The sequence below is a fragment of the Sphaerodactylus townsendi genome, linkage group LG03 (assembly GCF_021028975.2).
Source record: "Sphaerodactylus townsendi isolate TG3544 linkage group LG03, MPM_Stown_v2.3, whole genome shotgun sequence".
Classification (NCBI taxonomy): domain Eukaryota; kingdom Metazoa; phylum Chordata; class Lepidosauria; order Squamata; family Sphaerodactylidae; genus Sphaerodactylus; species Sphaerodactylus townsendi.
In genome coordinates this window covers 18,030,770-18,053,513 of record NC_059427.1, presented here as the reverse complement: position 1 = coordinate 18,053,513, position 22,744 = coordinate 18,030,770, and the positions used below count along the sequence as shown (strand labels likewise).

At 45.4% G+C, this 22,744-nt stretch overlaps 1 protein-coding gene across 1 annotated transcript; it reads left to right on the top strand.

The window, feature by feature from the left end:
• The first annotated feature begins 1,306 nt into the window (after nt 1-1,306).
• LOC125429648 (zinc finger protein 135-like) lies at nt 1,307-18,302 on the top strand. Its single transcript, XM_048490939.1, has 5 exons — nt 1,307-1,670; nt 2,628-2,677; nt 2,813-2,939; nt 12,817-13,041; nt 14,183-18,302. Exons 2-5 carry the CDS (start codon nt 2,654-2,656, stop codon nt 17,167-17,169), a joined length of 3,363 nt encoding a protein of 1,120 aa, XP_048346896.1. The 5' UTR covers nt 1,307-1,670; nt 2,628-2,653; the 3' UTR covers nt 17,170-18,302.
• Nucleotides 18,303-22,744: the final 4,442 nt, after the last annotated feature.

The window sequence follows — 22,744 nt, the reverse complement described above, 5'->3', positions numbered from 1 at the left end:
GGGAGGGGAGGGAAGGGGACCTGAGGATTGTCCTTGACCAGATGCACTACATAAATAATGCTAATCTGGATATGACCCCCGCCCCATCCTGCCACCCCTTGATATTTATTTAACATTCAGGAATCTTGAGGGCTATTTCATATGACATTCTATGTGGGTGAGTGATCTGTCTAAAAAATTATGTCCAATGACTTGTCAAAGGCTTTCACTCCTGTGGGTTTTCTGGGCTGTGTGGCTGGGGTCTAAATAGACAAAACTTGGCCACAGAGCCCGAAAAATCCACAACTGTCAATTTATGCACAACCTGCTAAAGCAGTGATGGCGAACCTACGGCACGGGTGCCAGAGGTGGCACTCAGAGCCCTCTCTGTGGGCACGCGCAAACAGAGTGCCCCCCCAAACATCTAGGTGCCTGGGCCGCTGGGCTCGATTATTAGCATCAAACCTAAGACCTAGTTCTGGGGAAGCAGTGTAGGTAACCCTGTTAAGTGCTGTTAAACCCCACTGATTTTCATGCGAAGAACTAAATCGCGATCCTTTACCTGGGTGTAAGCTTGGTTGCTGGCAATGGGGCTTGCTTCTGAGCAAACCCTCCTAGGGGTGTGATTCACCCATTGGATGGTTGCTTCAAAGCAAAGCCACCAACTACCACCAAGCTTACTCCCAAATAACGCACGCCTTGGAGCCAACCATTTTTTCTAAATGAAACCTTCAGTTTTCAGGTTAAATTGCCGTGTTGGCACTTTGCAATAAATAAGTGGGTTTGGGGTTGACATTTGGGCACTCGGTCTCGAAAAGGTTCGCTATCACTGTGCTACAGCCAAAGACCGCATTTTCTGGAGGGGTGTTTGGGTGTGCATGTCCACACTACGCCAGGAACTGAAATGTTGTTGTGAGGGTTGTGTGGACAAGGGGAGACGGATGCGGCAACAGCTTTGCATTGCACGGGGAGGGGGAAACTTGGCATAAAGAGCAACACAAATATATTTTCTTTCCACAGCAGCGGCGCTGGGGCTGCATTGTTCTCCGCTGGCGTTAGCAAATTACGTGCATATTTGTGCTTTAGGGAACTGGTTCCCGGCCTGTGCTAAGAATCAACTCCGGATCTGTGAGAAACTACAGTGAAAGCGGCCTCCCAGGGCCTGGTGACGCTTCCGCCCCTGCACAGACGAGGCGACACAAGGAACTTTGCGCCCACCATGCCTGGCACGCGTCACTCGCCGTTTCCTCCACAGAAATTGCCTTTTGTGCAGGGATTCCCGAAAACACAAAGATTGAGATGAGAGGTTGCTCCATTATCTCTTGCCACCAGAGGTCTCTGGTTACCTCTGAAGGAGGGGCTGCTGCTGCTGGCTTTCTCCTTCCTCATCCTCCATGGGTTGGGGGCTGAGCTTTTAAGTTCAGATGCTGCTGACTCCATTGTGATCCGCGATCCAGCTCCTCCTCCCCCTCCCCCTCCCCCTCCTCCAAGTCGGGTTTTTCTTTTCTTTCTTTCTTTCTTTCTTTTTTTTTGCAGGGGAAAAACAAAACAAGAAAGAAAGAAAAGAGATTTGTTTTTCTTTGTGCTAACCGTTCCTAGCGGGAGTTTTGCTGCACAAGTTGCACGCGAGAGATCCGAGCTTGGTGAGAACCGAGGCTTCGCGGCCATTCATTCCTCGATCGGGGATCCAGGTAATGGATGGACGGGGTGGGGAAGGAAGGAAGGAAGGAAGGGGGTTGGGAATGGACAGGAAAGGGGCTTCTTCCCGTGGCTGGAAACGGAAGGGGAGAAACTGTTGGAATGGGTCAAGGGGTTCGGATCCAGCAACTGGAAGGAAGGACATGGTGTCAATAAAAAAAGGTTTTGCAGTGTGGCCAGGGGACGAGCAATTGCAGAGCCGCCCAGAGCATTGCAACTTTTTTTTTGCAATCAGTCGTTAATTTCCAACAACGAGAGTGTGTGTTTAAGTGCTCTGTGTGTGCGTGTGTGTGTGTATGTTTAAGTGCCGTGTAATTCACTGGACGAGCGACACTGAGGCGCCTAATCCTGTCTGAATGTCCCCCAGGGAGCCTTCTCTTGGACTGGTTGTATGGAAAAGCAGCCCCTGTGACTTCCAGTTCCGGGTTTTAAAGAAGTCTGACCGGAGCACCAGGCCTCTGTTTTGGAAATGCATTGTGGTCTGGGCTGGTTGCATAAGGGAGGAGGAAGGAACTTTGCACATGCTTGGCAGTACTTTTCTCGCATTCCAGCCAAAGTTCTAACTCTGATTTGAAAGGCTTTACTTGAGACAGAAGATGGTGGGGGTGTCCACAATTTGTTCAATAGTTTATTGGGGGGGGGGGGGGGGGAGTTGCTGCAAGTGTGAGGAAAACATTAAGGGAAAGAGTTGGAATGTGCTTTGTTTCTGATGGGGTTGAGGCCTGGGGTTCAGAAGTGGGGGGTGGAAAAGGGATTTGAAAGGAGAGGGGATCACTCTAAAGAAATGGGTTTCCCTTAGTTCAAGTGTAGATTCATTCCTCAGAAAAAGGATTGAGCAAATCCAAGCGTCATTGTCATCTTTCCAACGGGGCACAGACTAGATCTTGTGTGTCTAATCTTTTAAAGAATCTGACACTCTTGTGTGGTTTTTTCTTCTTCTCACTTTCCAGATAAAATCCATGTGACATCAGTCGAAATGGCCAAAACTGAGTCGGCTCAGGTAAATCCGTTGATTTCTCCCTTCCCCCAGGTGGAGTTTTGTGGAAAGACTGGGGGAGGAGAAATTCCTGCATTTAACTTCTAGGGCCTTAGGCAATTGTGAGTGAACGGTGAAGCTTTGTTTTTCTTGTTTCAGATCCTGGAAGCCTACAAAGAGGTAGTTGCTGCCTCCGCCAGGGGTCAACAAGACCTCTTAGCCCCTGATCGAGGAAGCCTCTACCAGGATGTCATGCAAGAAGGCTACAAGACACTGCTGTCTGGGGGTGAGGAGGAGGCCATTCTACAAGGGTTGTGGGCCGGACGTGCCAATGAAATTATAGCTTGACTTGGCTGGCTGGGAGGGCTTCTCAAGAAAGTTTGGCTATAAATGGGGGCTGGCGTGTGTAGCCATGTTAGTTTGTGGCATCAAAAAGGTTAAAAGAAATCTCGTGGCACGTCAAATATAAATCTGCTAATTTTTAAGGCAGAGATTCTTTTGGATTGGGAGAAAATGAATAGAAATGAGTTCTTTTAGGGCATAGGTGTCAAACTCGCGACCCTCCAAATGTTATGGACTACAGTTCCCATCATCCCCTGCAAGCATCATGTTGGCAGGGGATGATGGGAACTGTAGTCTATAACATCTGGAGGGCCGTGAGTTCGACACCTGTGTTTTAGGGGAAAGGGGTTTATTAGCAAAACACCAACTAATAAGTACTCACAAAGAAAAATAACGTTTTCAGTAGCAGCTAAGGGTTACGAGAAAATCAGTCACGTTTCTGTTGCTTCTTTTGTGTGGCCTGGCACGTTGTCTCTCCTCTAGGTGGGCTTTTCTCCTTTGGCCCGGCTCCTGCATCTCTGTGGCTTATATGCATCAGGGGTCTTACAGAGGTTCCAAATCAGCCATCACTAACTTGAGTGAGATAACACATCCCAGTCCCTCCCATTGCTGGCTGATTAGTCTCTGGAATTGCCTCTGTTTGCAGAAGAGGAGTTTGCATTAATATCCTGCTTTTTTCTCCTATAAGGAGTCTCAAAGCAGCTTATCGACTCCTTTCCCTTCCTCTCCCCACAACAGACACCTTGTGAGGTCCATAGGGCTGAGAAACGTCTGAGAGAACTGTGGCTAGCCCATGGTCATCCAGCAGACTTCGTGTACAGCAGCGGGGAAAACAAATCCAGTTCACCAGATAAGAGCCCACTTATTGAAAGCATATAAATTCAAATTCAAAGGAAGGCTCACTAAGGGAAAGTCAAGCAAAATAAAAAGTCCATGAACCGGCAGATGACGACCAAAAAAGGGACAAATGAATCGCTCTGAGGGAGAAAATTCCATAGTTTTGGTGCTGTGACTAAGAAGGCCCTCTCCCAGGTTGCTATCTGCACATTCTCAGAAGATGGGGGTTCCCAAAGCAGGACTTCTGTAAATTTCTGTAGAGGTTGGGTTGGTTCATAAGGGAGCAGGCAATCCTTCAGGTATCTTGGTCCCAGAGTCTAATGTTTGGGAATGGGCATCTGAAGCTTTTCACAGCATGGAGGTAAATAACACCCCATTAAACCTCTAATAAAGGTGTATGACTTTTATTTTTCTACAGATCTACACCACAGATATACACCTCCAGGCAGTACAGATCTACACCACAGGCTCAAATTGGTTTTAAAGCCGTTGCCTGTATCCATGGGAGCTTGGGAATTCTCGATATCACCATCCTGTAAAGTTCCCAGGATCCTTTGGGGGATGTCATGGCAATTAAAGCAGACAGCTATAATTGTCATGACAGCCCCCAAAGGATTCTGGGAGACATTTTTAGCACTTATGGAGCAGCAGTGGCGTAGTGGCTAAGAGCAGGTGCACTCTGATCTGGAGGAACCGGGTTTGATTCCCAGCACTGCTGCTTGAGTTGTGGAGGCTTCTCTGGGGAATTCAGATTAGCCTGGACACTCCCACACACGCCAGCTGGGTAACCTTGGGCTAGTCACAGCTTTTCGGAGCTCTCTCAGCCCCACCCACCTCACAGGGTGTTTGTTGTGAGGGGGGAAGGGCAAGGAGATTGTAAACCCCTTTGAGTCTCCTACAGGAGAGAAAGGGGGGATATAAATCCAAACTCTTCTTCTTATGCAGAACTCCTGTTTCTCGTGTTCTGGCTCTGGAACGGCATCATTGCTAAGAGACTGATCTACAAATTGGGAGTCCTGTGTCTGCCATAAACTCATTGAGTGGCTTTACCGAAGACACCATCTCTGGGCCTCGGCCATCTAAAAAGTGAAAATGATAATCCTGCCCTACTGTATAAAATTGTTATAAAGGTTCCATCAAGGCTTTGAATACTTGAAGGTGTTACACAAATGCTAAGCATTGTTTATTATACCTTCGTGATTGGGAAGCATCAGAATACTGTGCTTATATTTGTGGTGTGAAAATGCTCCAAAGTTTGCAGCGCACCTGCAGCCTTTGACCAGGCACAACTCGGGTTAGGAACCACAGTCTGAAGGCTAGTGAGTTAAAAACTCTGATTATGTCTAGCTTTTCTTTACAACCGCCTTTAAAAGTCTGTCTGTCTGTCTGTCTGTCTGTCTGTCTGTCTGTCTGTCTGTCTGTCTGTCTGTCTGTCTGTCTGTCTGTCTGTCTGTCTGTCTGTCTGTCTGTGGCAGGCCTAACTCCTCCGAAAACAAAGCTAAGAGCCTTAAAGTTGGCCGGCTTGCAGTGCCAAAAAGGAAGTCCCATGGGGCTTCAAGTGCCAAAAGGGAAAGGACTTGGGCCACTCTGGCACAGATTAACTGTACAACATCCTTCTGCTGTATGTAATGGTAGGAAAGGCTTAGTCAAAAGAACCCAGAAAAATAAGCATAAGCATTTATTGTCATTGTGCACGCACAACGAAATTTACAGCAGCATTCCTCGATGCACACAATTTCAGACTCATTCCCCATCCTCACTTTCCCCTTCCTCCACCCATCCCTACACAGCCCCAAACACATCAACACGAAGCCGCGGAGTTTAGCATAGCCACAGCTCTAGAGTAGAAGCTGTCTCTAAGGCCCCTTCCGCACACGCAAAATAATGCGTTTTCAAACCACTTTCACAACTGTTTGCAAGTGGATTTTGTTATTCCGCACAGCTTCAAAGAGCACTGAAAGCAGTTTGACAGTGCATTATTCTGCATGTGCAGAATGAGCCTATGCCTCTTTGTCCTAGTTTTGATAGACCTGTATTGTCTGCCGGATGGTAACAGTTCAAAAAGAGAGTGTGCTGGATGAGACGGGTGGCAGCCCAGGCAGGGATGGTGGAAAATACTGTCCCTGTGACAAAGGGGGTGTAACAACTTCCCTGCTCTATCAAGACCAATGGTGTGCAGTGATTAGAATGTTGGATTAGGATCAAGAAGATCCAGGTTCGAATTGCCACCCTATTACAGAAGGTTGCCAGCCAACTTTGGACCAGTCACATGCTCTCAGCTCGACCTACCTCACCAGGTTGTTGTGAAGATGGTATTGAGACTGATATACGCTTTCTTGGGTCCTTCTTGATGAGAAAGGCAGAGTAAGGCATTAGCTGAATATCTAATTTTGCCTACAGTTAGCAAAAAAAATTTGGTAAACTCATCATTTTTTAGCAGTAGGCAGACCTGTTCATTCAGTATTCAAACTACTGTTCAATATTGTGAGCACAGCAAGCTTTGGGATTGGTAATCAGAGCCCCTGCTTGATAATACAGCTATGAGTCAAGTTCAGTAGCACCTTAGAGAGCAATACGGTTTTTGGAATATAAGCTTTCAAGAGTTAAAGCTCCCTTCATTCGATGTGAGTTGGAATGGAGATTTCTGAGCTTATATACCAGTCAGAAGGTGGGCGGCATGTTAACTACACAGTAGGCAGCTTCAGGGATCCCCTCATTAAAGTATATTTTCAAAAAAGCATCCACGCCTCTGCTGTAATGCACTAAGAACATAAGAAAGAGCCTGCTGGATCAGACCAGAAGAGTCCCATCTAGTCCAGCTCTCTGCTACTCGCAGTGGTCCACCTTTGGGAGCTCACATGCAGGATGTGAAAGCAATGGCCTTCTGCTGCTGCTGCTCCCCCCTGGTCTGCTAAGGCATTTGCAATTTCAGATCAAGGAGGATCAAGATTGGTAGCCATAGATCGACTTCTCCATAAATCTGGCCAAGGCCCTTGTAAAGCTATCCAGGTTAGTGGCCATCACCACCTCCTGTGGCAGCATATTCCAAACTCCAATTACTAGTGTGAGGAAATGTTTCCTTTTATTAGTCCTAATTCTTCCCCCCAGCGTTTTCAATGTATGCCCCCTGGTTTTAGTATTGTGAGAGAGAAAAATTTCTCTCTGTCAACATTTTCTACCCCATGCATAATTTTCTAGACTTCAATCATATCCCTCCTCAAATGTCTAAAGAGTCCGAAACGCTGCAGCCTCTCCTCATAAGGAAGGTGCTCCAATCCCTCAATCATCCTCGTTGCCCTTCTCTGCACCTTTTCTATCTCTTCGATATCCAGTGCGTCCTTGCTGGAGCAAAGAGTTCCTCTAACCTAGTTTCCTGTCTCCAGCTAGTGCTGAAGCCAGATGTTCCCAGGCAACCCACAAGCAGGGCAGGACTAAGAAGAAGAGTTTGGATTTATATCCCCCTTTCTCTCCTGCCGGAGACTCAAAGGGGCTTACCATCTCCTTGCCCTTCCCCCCTCACAACAAACACCCTGTGAGGTAGGTGGGGCTGAGAGAGCTCCGAGAAGCTGTGACTAGCCCAAGGTCACCCAGCTGGCGTGTGTGGGAGTGCACAGGCTAATCTGAATTCCCCAGATAAGCCTCCACAGCTCAGGCGGCAGAGCTGGGAATCAAACCCGGTTCCTCCAGATTAGATACGTGAGCTCTTAACCTCCTACGCCACTGCTGCTCCCATGCCAATTAACCCACCACAAAAATATTATTAATCACTGTTAGGTCTTGACTGTTGGATCAACAGACAGACTCTGGATTGTTGATCGGTAGCGTTTATTGGAAGGCAACGAAGCACCCGGCTTGCAAGAAGCCAATTCTGGCGAACCTGGTTTTTGCTACCCTCTTTATTCAGAAATAATCCCCCCTACTGTTTCCCCAAAGAATGTGAGAAAGAGTTACTCTGAAGCTGAGGCGTCCCAAGGTTAAGGGCAGATAGAGATACAGCCACCTGGACTTCTACCCACACAAAGCAATGGAAACATCCTGTTTCCCATGGGAGAAGAAAGGGCCAGAGATAAGCCTAGTTATCTACAAAGAGTGTGAAAGATCAAGGGAAGAATGTCCCATTACAGCAGTGGTAACATAGCAGGCTGAGTACATGTATCTTGTAACCGTTACATTGACAGGGATGCATCTTAGTCCCCCAGATACAATCACAGTCTATATTTTATGGAGCGCTTACATTGAGTTAGGAATGTACTTCAATCAACCAGGTGCCTTCCCTGACAACTACTACCTATTGTTTGTTCTACTGTCAAATATTCCATGAAGCCAAGAATGCTGTCATGTGGGTGAGGCACTGAGAGAGAGCGTGTGTGTGTGTGACTGGGGTCCACGGTCACTCTGTGAGTTCATCGCAAAGTGGGGATTTGAATGCAGATCTCCCCAGCCCTGTGTCAACCCTCTGACCACTGTAGCCTGCTGGCTGTGTGCTGTGCGACAGTGCTTTGATGTTCAGGCTTGTCGTATGGAAGATCACCAGTTCTACCACCATTGCGATAGGGAGCCAGAGGGAGACTGCGGCATGTACATTGCATACGTGTGCAAGGGCCCTTTCATCTCCCAAAGTAGGGAAGTATCCAGAGGTGGGATCCAGCAGGTTCTCACAGGTTCCCGAGAGTAGGTTACTAATTATTTGTGTGTGCCGAGAGGGGGTTACTAATTGGTGATTTTGCCACGCGATTTTTGCCTTTGTTACGCCCCTCCTCTCAGCAGTAAGCGGCGCCAGAGTATCCCCCGAAGCAGTCTAGCAGGAGGTGCGGCGGAAAATCGGCTAGCAGCCTCGCGTGCATTCATTTCCCGCCCAAGGACCGGCGCAGCGGCTGCGTCCTTGCCACAGCTCCGCCCAGGAATGCCCCGCCCCCGGAATGCCCGGCCACGCTCCCATCGTGCCCCGCCCAGCCCCATTGGCGCTACGCCACAGTTTGAATCCCACCACCACGGGAACCTGTTACTAAAATTTTTGGATCCCACCACTGGAAGTATCCCTTCCTGAGCTATTGGGGAGCCATTGCCGATCACAGTGGACAACGCAGGACTAAATGGGTCAACAGACAGGCTTGGTTTATGGCGGGTTCATGCATTCCAAATTGTAGGATAGCTCTTACACCTTATTTAATCTGTGGCACAAACTCTGTAGGATCAGGGCTGCCAACAGGCCTGGAGAGAAATTGCCTGTCCCTTAGAGGTTCAATGTGTGGAAATGGATGGATTAACTAACTTTCATCTGATATTTGCTCCAAATCAAGGCCCCTTCTGCACATGCCAAATAATGCACTTTCAATCCACTTTTGCAATTGTTTGCAAATGGATTTTGCTCTTCCGCACAGTAAAATCCAGCTGCAAAGTGGAGTGAAAGTGCATTATTTTGCATGTGCGGAAGGGGTCTGATATTGAAGGGACACCTAGAGGGAGCAGTTTAAAAGCTGGTGCAGCGCTCTTGCATTGGAAGAACAACAGAGAGCGGTCATCTTATTTTATTGTCTTGACAGGACTTTCTGAGTTCCAGTGTAATGTTAACATCCAATAGCTGAAACATTCTTGTGGCTTCCTTGTGTCAAGGAAGACTGTGCCTGTTTCATTTCGTTCGGGACTATATTCTAGTGCTGAAACATACAATTTTTCTCAACTGCTGCACCTCACCTGACCATACTAACATTTTTATGTAGAACAGTGTATAGCCCCCCCCTTCGTTGGTGACACTCAAGACAAATTACAGTTTTTAAAAAATGCAGTTCATGGAACCGTGCAATAAAACTGTATTACAAAATTGGAAGACAGTGGGGAAAAAACGGAAAGGAAAGGAAAACACAAACTGCCAGCAAATTTCTCAGGAATGTTAACATTGACGCTCTAATCCTTGTGTAAGAATTCAGTCCTAAACAATTCCATTTTACTACAACCCTATTCCTCCTGTCCTTCTGAAGTTAGTTGCAATAAACTTGGCCTCTTTTACTTTCAGTGGGACAGAAGTATCTGTGACTGGCTCTCCAGATGTGTTCCTTAGAACTAACAAGCAGCTCATGGCTCTCAATTTGGATCAGGGCTGCAGCGTTGGTATAAGGAAGACTTATTGTCAAGGCTAATCTGCCTTGGTCTGAGAGAGTTGCTCCCCCACCCCAAGACCCTGGAGCAAGCCGCTCTGTGATAATGTAGCCAAAATTACACCGGGTTTGAACCAAGACCGTCACACCAACACACCATAAAACAAAGCTTTATTGGAAAGCATGAAAGAAGGTTTTCAAAACACTATAGTTCCAGTGGATAGTTCAAGCACATAGAAAATAACAGAACTAGCTTTCCAAATACGATAAATGTGGGGGGTTCTGCAGTGGGGTTTTAACTTTTCAAAAAGCACTAGCAAAGCAGTCCAAAGCAAAGACCAAATCCCTTGTAGTTGTAGCCTACAGCAAAAGCAGATACCAGGGATACAGTAAAAGAGATAGGGGCGGGATGTGACTTGATAAAATAGGCTCCATTTTATAGAAGATGCCAGCCATGAATCCCCTGAGCATCCAAGAGTCCTTCCAGAAGATGAGTGAAATGTCTTCCCTTCCAATGTCTTCCCTTCCAATTGGTCCAGGCTGCTCAGGCAAAAGGCATGAGGTCCTCATACCTGCGGGACCGCATCACCCCTTATGTCCCACATAGACTCCTGCGTTTGGCAGCGGCGGAACTGCTGGAAACCCCAGGCCCTGCTGCCACGATGTGGCTGGCCTCGACCCGGGCCAGGGCCTTTACGGCTCTGGCCCCTGCCTGGTGGAACGCTCTCCCTCCAGCTGTCTGGGCCCTGCGGGACAGTGAGTTCCGCAGGGCCTGTAAGACGGAGCTGTTCCACTGGGCCTTTGGTGGGGCTGGCCACTGATCTACCATCCCCCACTGAGGCTGCCAGTTTTCCATCTTAGCAGGGCCTTGATTCCATCTTGGGCCCTGCCTCTCCCCTCCCGGCCTTTCGATCGGGCGCCTGTCTTTAAATTTGCTTGCTCTTAACTTTGTTATTTAAATTTTAAGTAACTGCTGCTGTTGGAAATGTGTTTTAATGGGGTTAAGCTTTATTTATGCATTTTATGTGCTGTTATTGAGAACAGTTGCACTGTGAGCCGCCTCGAGCCCTTCGGGGGTGAGGTGGCCTATAAATCCAATCAGTCAATCAATCAATAAATACTGAAACCAGCAAGCTGATGAAGAGGTCTGGTGGAATGACCATGCCCGGTTGCTTTGGGGGTGGGTGGGGTGGGAGCAGCTGGCACCTGCTGTTGATTTAACAGGGCAGATAAAAAGATCTGTGGAAATTTCCTCAGAAGGTGGCTGTTCTCTTGATACCACTCGTTTTTCATACCTGGATTATAGCTCAGTTTGGGCGGGTCTTTCACGGAAACAGCAGGGAGCTGCAATGTGACACTCTCCTTTCCTGCCGCCTGAATTCGAATCAAGAGCCCCATGGTTGCTTCTAAAAGTCGTGGATCCCCAGGGCAGCATTGCCTTTGGTCCTCAGCTGCCTCTGATTTCAAGTGCATCGGCAGCAGAATGTTGAGAGTGATCCAGATGTTGCAACCATGAGAAAATCTTGTAGTCAAAATGAGAGAGCTGGTCTTGTAACCGCTCAAAAAAATGGGCATCGATTGGCTCGCGTGTTGTTTCAGCCGTCCTGGAGAAAAGAGGCCTGTTCCTTTAAGAGAGGTTTTTTATTGGATGTTCTCTATCAGGTGATGTCGTCTACTGTTTCAGCTGCTCAGTTCCACACATTAAACCTCTGTTAAAGGGACAGGACATTTTTCCAGGTCTTTTGGAAGCACTGTGTTTTACAATCCAAACCAGGAGAAGTTAATTAATTAAAATATTTATATCCTAATTTCCACCCCATTAAAGGCTCAAAGCAGATTAAGGCATCATTTGCCCCGCTTCCATTTTTATCATCACAACTACCCTGTGAGGTAGGTTAGGCTGAAAGGGAGTGACCGGGCCAAGGTCACCCGGCAAGCTTCCTTGGCAGAGCAGGGATTCAAACCAAGGTCTCTAGCTACTACACCATGCTGCCTGTCCTCCCCCAATATTGCAAAGACTATTTAACTTTTGTTGAAGCCTTTATATATTTCCCTTTCCCAAAATATCTACAAGCAGATCTTGGCAAGTTTACATGAGACCAGCTTTTTATTATTATTAATGCTGCATCTAAGATGGTTTTCTAAATTTATCTATTAAAATAGCTTATCTTTTTTTAAAAGCCTGCTTGTTTACTGAGGACTACCTTTTAAATTGACCGAAATATAACAGATCAGCATAGCCAGTTACATGTTGATTCCTCAGTGCAAATCTCCTTAATCTGCACCACCATATTGCAAAATTCAGAATCCGGGCTGGATCTCTATGTTGTTCTCATGATCTGCTTCTTAGGGCCTAGCGTGGTGGAGCGGTTAAGAGCGGCGGACTCTTATCTGGAGAACTGGATTTGTTTTTCTACTCCTCCACATGAAGCTTACTGGGTGACTTTGGTCCAATCACAGTTCTCTCGTGAACTCTCTCAGCCCCACCTGCCTCACAAGGTGTCTGTTGTGGGGAGAGGAAGGGAAAGGAGGTTGTAGGCTGCCTTGAGTCTCCTTACAGGAGAGAAAGGTGGGATATAAATCCAGACTCCTCTTCTTCTAGTCTGGGGCTATTCTGTAAGGATCATTTTAAGCTGCTAAATATTCTTCTGTTTTTCAGTGCTCTGGCTCAGGTCTTACCAGCCTGTTAATTTCAACAATGTTTGTGCAGTTTAAAAAAGCAGTATTTAGGGGTGTGTGGAAGGTGACTCCTTGGTCAGTTTGCTTTCCTAGGAACAGGAAAGCTGGAAAGCTCTGACTGACTGGGAGAACTGTTCCTCTACTTTATTTCTTTTTTCACACAGAAGAATTGATTGATAACTCATTCACTTGCTTTTCCTCTTCTTTCAGCCCCTCCTCTTCAGCTACAAGCAGGATTTCCAATCCACAAATCTGAACTACTGGCCCGTCTGGAGCCAGAGCCACAGGCCTGGGCCCCACAAGTCCAGAGGTCCGACGACAGTGCTGAGGACCAGCCAGCTAAACAGCAGCTGACCAGGAGTCCAGAGCCAGGGACGTGGTGGAATTCCTACCGGAGCCCAGTGAGCGTGCCCAGTTCAGACTCATCTTCTTCAGGTTAGGAGGACTGGCATCTTTGTAGAAGGCCTTGCTCAGAGCTGCCTACACAGTTGTGTCCTTGGGGCCACATAGAACACCTTTCTACGCCATGAGGTGAAGAGGAGTGATGTGCAGTTAATTAGAGGAGATGCCAACAGGCCTGGAGAAAAATATCCTACCCCTTTAACAGAGTCGTAAGGCGTGGAAATGGGTAACTGAAGCTTTTTCTGGAGTGGCGGTAAATAATAAGCCACTATAAACAGCCACAACATTTTTTCTCCTGCCAGTTGGCTATCCTACCTAACATACACACTGCATGGCGGCTGCTTTCCCAGGGTTAAATAGCAGGGCCTTGGAGATCAATGCTTATTCCAGGATAACTTTTTGTGAGTCAGAGTTCACTCCATATGCAGTTTTTGTTGAAAACAATTAAATTGCTACTCTTGAGTTCAATTGACGAGGCTGTGGGGAGAAGTTAGAAAGGGAGGACCCAATGAAAAAGTACCCACTCGATTCACTCGAAAAAGTACCCACTCAAAGTAGTTGCAAGCTGCTCTCACCCACTGATAGATTCATGAGGTAGGCATAATATGGGATGTAGTAGGCACAAAAAATACCAACAGATATTAATACATTATTATGATCCAAGATGAGCACACAGACACATTGATGATACACAGTCTACAATGATCGTCTTAAACAGTACTCAGTATCAGTAATCTACAGTGATTAAAATATAAAATTAAATACTGGGTCGTTAAAACTGAACCACAGTTTTCTGCCTGATGGAGCATGTCATTGCACAGAAGGCAGTTTCATTGGAGCTATTGGCAAGGAGCACGGAGATATAACACTGGTTTCATATGAGACACATTAAGAGAATTCAGTAGGACAGTACCAAGATAGTACAAAGGTACATCTTATGCTTGTAACAGGTGGATCATGCTGAGACATTAGCAGCTGTAGTGAATGAAGAAATGAAGATCTTTATTCAGGCTTGAGATGGGGTGCGTGTGGCTCTTTTGTGTGGTGGCCGACACAGAGATGCGTGCAGTCGATTTTCATGGGTATTTTTGTGAGTGAGTGAGTTATTGAGATTTCCTGCATCCTCTCCCTGCCTGCTCAGGGGACTGACTTCTTTCTGTCCTTATCCCGGCAGATAACGAATCATCAAGCGAGAAAGAGGAAGAGAGGAATGTTAAGACAGAAGGTCTGAGGATAACAAAGCCTCGGGCGGCTTTGCTGGGCAAATGTGAGTTGCAGCAAGAAGGCTGTGAGTCTTGGCAGACAGGACAGCCGCAGGACAATATGAGGATGCCATTTTGTTGGACGAGTGAAAAAGGCAGAGGATTCCTTAAGAGCAGAAAGAGGAAGTCAGGAATGGATCCCGAGAAGAATCTGTTTGTGTGCCCCCATTGTGGGAACGGCTTTAACAGGAAATCGTCACTTAAGAGGCATGTGGAAACAATCCACGATGGAACCAAACTTTTTGAATGGCCACCCCGTAGGAAAAATGTTCTTGAAAAATCAAACTCTGAAACCCATGTGAGGAAACGCCTGAAAACCTCCCATTCGGGAAAGGAACCTTACGAATGCCCTGAGTGTGGGGAAAGCTTCCAGACGAGTGCCTCTTTCACCAAGCATCGAAGGACTCACACCAATGAAATACGATTCCAGTGTCCTGCCTGTGACAGAAGCTACATAAAACAGCGGTATCTTGTCAAACATCTGATAACAGCTCATTCAGGAGCCTATCTCTCCAAATGCCCAGACTGTGGGAAAAGCTTTCTCGGCGAGGGAGATCTCAGTATGCACCAGACAAAAATCCATGGGGGAGGAGGTTTCCATCAGTGTCTGGACTGCGGGAAATGTTATCAAGAGAAACTCTCCCTAATTAGTCATCAGGCTTTGCATACAAAGCAAGATCCCTTCAAGTGCCCAGAGTGTGAGAAGACCTTTGTGTGTAGCAGAAGCCTGGCTAACCACTGGCGCATCCACCAAAAAGAGAAACTTCATAAATCTCTGAACCAGGAGGGAAGTGATACGGAGGAATCTCTTTATAAGTGTCCTGATTGTGGAAAGTGTTTCAAGGCCGAAAGATGTTTTGTGAATCATCAGAGAAACCACATGAAGGAGCAACAAAGTCTACAGCCTGACCAAGGGGAGGTCTTGAAGGTGGAAGTACAAGATCCAGAAATCCACACAGAAATGCAATGCCATACAGAGTCTGCTTGTAGAAAATCACTTGGAGCCCGTTTATCCCAGCCAGAGGCTGAAGTGGAAGAAATGCTCCATAGGTGTCCTGATTGCGGGAAGATCTTCAGGGACAGTCAATGTTTTGCTAATCATCGGCGCACGCACATTAAAGAGGGAACATCTGACAATGCTGACAGTGAGGAAACAGTTGAAAAAAGAAAGCTACCCCAACAGGAACAGCACCTTAAAGGAAAACCCTATCAGTGCAGTATTTGTGGGAAGTCTTACGCAACCCAGTACAATCTCAACAGGCATCAGCGCATCCATGCAGACAGAAGACCCTATAAATGTACCATCTGTGGGAAAACATTTTCCTACAGATACAGTCTAGCTCTTCATGAAACCACCCACAAAAAAGGAAAAGCCTGTCCACATAAATGTTCTTATTGCGGAAAGGGGTTTACCACTGAATCATCCCTCTCGAGGCACCTACAACGGCATCTAATGGGAAGGCCTTATCAGTGTAATGTCTGCGGGAAAGCCTTCCCCTACAAATATTCTCTCACTCACCATCAGGAAATCCATGTGCAAGGACAGGCCCATAAATGTCTTTTCTGCTATAAAGTCTTCAGAACCAAACATTCCCTTCAACGACACAAGCGTATTCACATGGAGACAAGATCCTACCAGTGCTCTGTCTGTGGAAAAGCCTTTGCAACAAAATATTCTTTCTGTAGACATCAGGACATGCATTTGAATGGATGTCTTTCCCCCAGCAGTGGGAAAGGTCAAGTTGATGGCTCAGCCCTGGCAGTAGAACAGGCAAGTGATATAGATGAAAACTCCAACAACTGGTCTGGCAGTTCAACTCTTTCTGGACACCATGTGGAAGAAACCCCTGTTGAATGCGCCAAGAGTGCAGATGGCTCCCCGCTTGCTAGATGCCAGAGTGTCCATGTAGAAGAAAATCCCTCTAAAGCGTTAGACTGTGAGGGAACCTTTAGAGATCACTCTGTGTCTCTTCAAGGTCAAACTTGCCATGCCGCTATGAATGCCAGCAACGGGACTCATACTTCAGCAGGTGCTGAGCATCAGGGAGTCCACATGAAAGAACCAACTGCTGAATTCTCCAACAGAGTTGACAGTGATATCTCCACTAAGGACCAGAGCACCCACTTAAAAGAAAATTCCATTAAAGGTTTTGATGATGGTGACATTGTCAGGGATCACTTGATGGTCACTAGATTTCAAGGTAGCCATGCTGAAGAAGATGTCCTCAAAGGGACTTACAATTTTGTCTACCCTAGGCAAGAAGGAGCTTGTATGGAAGACAGCGTCCCAGACTCCTCAGAGAAGAGAGAAGTGTTCACAGCTAGTCTAACCCTTAAAAAACTTCAGAACATCCACAGAGGAGTAAATCCCATTCCAGCATTAGATGGAGATGCACCTTGCAAAGATAGCTCAACCCACTCCAGCCTTCAAGGCCAACAAAAGTATACTTGTTCTTACTGTGGGAAAACTTGCAGAGACAGATATTCTCTCAATAGACATGAGAGAACCCACTCGTCAGAGAGGCCATATCAGTGCAAAGAGTGTGGGAGAAGGTTCCGTGAAACCAAAAACCTTATCAAGCATCAGCTAACTCATTCAGACCTCCGTCCCTATCCATGCACCGAATGTGGGAAACATTTCAAATCCAAGTCCAACCTTGGTAAACATGAAATGGTCCACAAGAGACCTTTTAGCTGCTCTCATTGTGGCAAAAGACTCACCACCAGAACAATTCTTAAGAATCACCTGAGAACCCACACAGAGGAGAAACCATTTAAATGTAGTGAGTGTGGCAAAGATTACAAAACAAAGACAGCCTGCAAGAAACACAGGGAGACACATTTCAAAGAGGGCTCATCAGAGGTGCCCAAAGTGGATCCGTCCAATCAGATTTTTTAAGTCTTGTTTTCCATGATGTAATGTGACAGTCACTGATTGACTATATGAGGTGCTTCAAGACTCAACCTAGGGAGTGTCAGGGCATAAACATTTGCATATTCCAGAGGGGTAGCTAGGTTACTATTTTGCAGCAAAAATAAACCGGTATTTTGGGACACCTTAAAGGTGTAACAAACTTTTATTCTAGCATAATTTTTCTGGACTAGAGCCCACTTTTTCAAATGCTGTGAATGCATACTCAGAGAAACCCGGGATCTTCATAAAAGGAAAGGTAATCCGCTACCTCACAAACACTGCCTTTACCTGTGCAGCCTGAATGCACCTATTGTCTTAACACAGGAAATGATGTTCTTGTTGCCACTTCCAATTATACCCTCCTGTTAATTTCACTCAGGGCAGCATGCATGGTTTACCCTCCCCTGTAACTTCACAACCTTCAGGGTAGGTTAGGCCAGGAGAGTGACTGAGCCAAGATCTTCCAGTAAGCGGCAAAGGAATTGGAATCCAGGTTGTCTGGGCACAGAACTAGATGGGACTGTGTCCTGGGGACGCACCACTGTTTTAACCACTGGGGAACTTTTTTTTAGCAGTGCTGCAGGGGCCCACTTCTGGTCAGACTATTAAGGGGGGGGGGTCTCTTTCTTTCCCTCCTGCACTATTTGTCTAACTTGGAATGGCAGCTGGAGAGCATTATTTACTGATATCCACCCCCTCCCCCAGTGTCATTCTGGTGCATCATAGGGGAATGTAGGTGCTTCTTCTCCTGTGATGGTTGCAACTTGAACTGGACCCCCATGGCTCTGTTAAACAGAGTTCCCCAGAGGGAGTTCACTGCTCCAAAATGGCAGGGCATCTCTGGGGCATCTGATTTGGACCTCAGAGTCTTTCACTGTGATACCATTCTGACTGTCAGTACTGTCAATATTGAAGCTTACTGAGGAGACAAAGGTGCGGGAAAGCAAAAGAGGAAAATGGTGAGAATAGTGAAGTAGCTTCTCAAGCTAGCTGGGAAGAGTGGGGACTTCCCATAATTCCTCTAAAGCATCATCCTTCAAGGGTGGAAATGAAGTATTGGAACCTGTTGTTTAACCTGACAGGTCAAGTCTGATGTGCAAATGGTCTGAATCCCAATTCACAGTTTGTCTTTACAATGTGTGCATATGTTGGACGGACTCAGGAAATGGCATATTGACTAAGACTGGGGGCATCAGTCTGAGAATGAGAACACAGAATTGCAACAGAATCCAGTGTCTGCAGACCTTCAAAAATGATATAGGTTGGACATATTCCAAGCCCCATTTTAATTATTTGTAAATGAAGCTCTCTCTCTCTCTCTTCCTCAGATAACTTACCGGTACTTTAGATACCAAATTCTAAAAAAGACCTGCTCACTTGACCACAGAGCATTTTCATTGCCTTTCAAAATATGTGGAATTAAAATGAGCTGTTTCCACCTTAGGTATGTTGATGTAAGGGATCTTTTATCTCCTCATCATCCCCATTTTGGTGGTGCTGTCCTATTTATCTCCCCCTCCGTCATTAACTCTGTCTCGGTTCTTGTCCATGGCTCATGTTAAAGTTTGGCAAAATGCTGTCTGGGGTTACAGTTCCTAGATATGCCAATGAGTGAGTGAACAAGACCACAATACCCCTTGGCCCCACTACCAAGTGCCCTCACTTGCCCACAAGCATGGGGTATTGTTGGAGCTGCCTGCAACTGGGAGGCTTGAGTTTGTTATTTGGAGTGGCCATCTCTGTTGCAAGGCCTGCTCTTGGTTTAATATGAGCTTGGTAGACACCACACATCCAGGTTCCTCAGCAGAACGTATAGCTCAGGAGCATACTTCTGGCAACGATTTTGTAGGCCCGAAACCAGATTCCCTACCCTGACCTGAAATGCCCAACAGAGGAAAAACATCTGAGGCAAAAAAAAACCTGACACAAAATGCAAAGTTAAAATACTGAAATTGCTCACGTGCCAACTCCCAGTGGTACAGGTTTGTTAAATAAATTGTCACAAAATAGCCACATCTGGCAGGAATCAAAATATTTCCTAAGAGAATTTTGCGCCATTTCTACTGTGACTCTAATAGGAGAAGATTAATTCTTACCCCAATGAGTGGTCTCGCTGCATTAAGTACAGGTTTTCTTCATAAAACTGTTGCCAGCAACTTGGGGTGTGTGTCTTTCTAGATAAGCCTAGCCAAATATTAGTATTCGAAAAAAGGGGGATCTAATTGCAGATCAGTTGAAACAGACACCAGGAAAAACATGGATCTAGCAATGGATCTTGTTGAAAGGAAGGAATGATTCAGAGAGACACATCTTAATTTTTTTTTAATTTCCATGAGCAGCTGAAAAATGTACAATATGTATTCCTTTATGTGTGCAAATGGGCATTTCAGCAAAGCTTCACAAAGACCGCAATTGTAAGCACAGTTACTTGGAAACACCCTCTCGATGATGAAGGATCTCTATATTTAGATCAGTATGAAAATGAAAGGGTATACCTAGTTTTGGGGAGGAATTTCAGAAATGCCTTCATTTCTAAATTTGTCCCTTTAAAGTGTGTATATATTTGTGTGTGTGTAATCAGAACTGTGACCTCCACCCTTTTTTGGCATACTCCCCTCTCCTTCAGATTGAATGACTTGTGTATTCATTGTGTTACATGTGAAACGCACAACTGTTGGGCATAGTTCTAAAACAAAACAGATCTTGGGTGGTATAGCCACTTCTGGACTTGACCATTTTAGACTGCATTTGGTAGTAGTGATAGATGGGAAATTGCATGGCAAATTCTTCCACCATATATACTTTTTAAAATATACTTTTTAAAAATACTTTTTAAAACCATTGCCACTGGAAAACTCAAAGTGAAAGGGAAGAGTCCTTGTCTTTTCCTTGACATTTTAGGTTTCCTGGGGGGTGCACAATTTTTCTGTCACATCAGGTACATCCCCCAGGTAACTTGGCCATCTCCTCTCCTGATTCTGAGAACTAGGCCTGAGAGAAAGTTTCAATGACTACTAAGTTTCATCCATCCCATTTTCTCATGGGTAACTATTCTATAGTTTTTGAAGACAAGTTCTATTCAGAGGGCAGATGGAGAAACTGTCCTTACGTCTGTCCACTATCTAGCCTGGTTCCCTCTTGTCCTAGAGAATCTTGCAAGAGCTCTCAGGAGTGCTTCCTTATTGTTCAGACAAGGCCAAAATGGCTGTATTCTTTAGTCCAACTGTGGGGTTTTCCTATCCAGCAAAATTCTGAGCGGGTTGTAGCCGCTCAGACAGTTTCCTCTTCATGAGAATCCTTGGTGATTTAATGACTTCCTCACAGCAATGTTTCCAGAGGAGCTTTCAAAGAAACAAATGGAAAATCAGCGATGCTTTTTAACAAAATATCGAGAACTGATGACAAGCTCAAACAGTTGTGTGTATTTTAGTGTCTGCATAGTTAGTATTAAAAAAAGGTTAAGCTGAATAAAAACTTTTTTTAATGTTCGGAAACTTATACCTTCCTATATCGAACACAGATCTTAAATAAAACCAATACTTCCTGCAAAAGGCATAGACTTGTGGATGAGTTTATGCTATTCAAAAGTCATGTGTCACAGAAAATGAACTGCAAATACCTTGAACTGAATGGCTGCTAAATGTTACTGCTTCATAAGAATTAGACTCTTGGTTCTGGTGGGTTTTCCGAACTGTGTGGCCGTGGTCTAATGGATTTTGTTCCTAACGTTTCGCCTGCATCTGTGGCTGGCATCAGGATTGGTTCCCCACCGTGTGATATGGACAATATACCACACGAAACTTTCCCTTCTCACTTAGGCTGATTCCGCATGGACCAAAAACAGTGGTGTGAAAACGGTGTGAAAATGGTGTAAAAGGGTTTAAAGCAGTGTAAAAGGGTTTATAACGTTTTCACACTGTTTTCACACTGCTGTTTTTGACCCATGCGGAATCAGCCATAGACAGTGTGAAACAGACTTTTCTCTGTGATACACCTCTGAAGATGGCAGCCACAGATGTTTTGTTTTTAAGTGGCAACTGACGTTGCGGTTTTCAATGCAAGAGCTATTCAGAGGACTACCCAGCTTATGGGGAAGGCATGGATGGATGTGAATCTCACTTGTTCCTTTCTCCCCAGTGTTACTGGCAGCCCCAGTAACTTTTATTGTGATTTCAGAGTGATTTCAGCTTTGGCAGCAATGAGCGAATGCAGAGGCAGGCTGCCTTTAGAGCAGAGGTTCTTTATTGCGATTTCAAGCTCTTTCCAGGCCAGACTGCCCTGCACAGAGCAAAACCCAGACCTTTTATACAGTTTTTCACCCAATCAGAGGGGAAAGGGGGCAGTCCTCATCCCCATAGTACAAACAAGGAAGGGGGCAGTCCTCTGTCACATAATACAGAAACAATCTAAAACAAAGAGGAGGAAGACAATCTTTTGCTTTTCCTGATGGGATTAAGCCCCAAAAGAAAAGGCTGCACCTTCTTGCCTGAGGCGAGTTCCTTGGGATTCTGTCAAAGGAAAAATCAAATTGTCCAATGGGTCTTGAGATCCTGTTAGCGGAGAGTTCAAATAATCCAATGGGAAGTAGGGTGACGTCTTCCAAACAGCCAAGGCACACCTTAATCCGATCACTTGTAAGTACAAAAAGTCTCTTGTTTATGTTGATGGGTTTACCTGCCAGGCAAGTGGCAGGAGGGTGTTGTCCAGTTACATATCCTGGCTGACTTCTAAAACTCTGTCTCAAGCAAGGTAATATTACAAGCAAAGCAATATCAATTTAATGCCAAGGGATCTACAACGTATCTAAAGGTATACATATATCAAGAATAAAGACAAGAAAAGAGTTATTTGAGCAATATCCTTATTTCTATGCCTATTTCTTTAAAAGTCTAAACAATTGCATTCTTCCAGGCAGATGCTTGGATTGGCTTCATGGGGGAAAAACTTAAAGGCCTAAACAAATCCTTTATTAGTACTAACATATACATACATATAAAGGCCTAACAAATCCTTTATTAGTACTAACATATATATATGGAGTAACCAGCCGTTGAATGGTGCCCCCTTCTGTTCTCGCCTCTGTTTATATCTTTTTTATTGACAGAGCCAGCAGTCTTCCCGTTTGGGGAGGGTTTTAAAAATGGGTTTTGCTGGGCGCCTTTGACTTTGGCTCATTCCGCACATGCAGAATAATTCACTTTCAAACTGCTTTCAGTGCTCTTTGAAGCTGTGCGGAATAGCAAAATCCACTGCAAACAGTTGTGAAAGTGGTTTGAAAACGCATTATTTTGTGTGTGCGGAAGGGGCCTTAGACTTTAAATTTTGTATTAACCGCTGTTTTTAAAAGGGATTTAGTAATTTATTTGTATTGAAATTTAATTGTTTAGTCTTGATTGTGTTTAGTTGTATTATGATTTAATTTTGTTGTACACCGCCCAGAGCCCTTCGGGGATAGGGCGGTATACAAAACTAAACAATAAATTAAATAAATAAATAAATAAAAAGAAAGAAAACATCAAAAGAAAAATATCAAAAGAAAAAAGAAAAAGATTTAAATGAA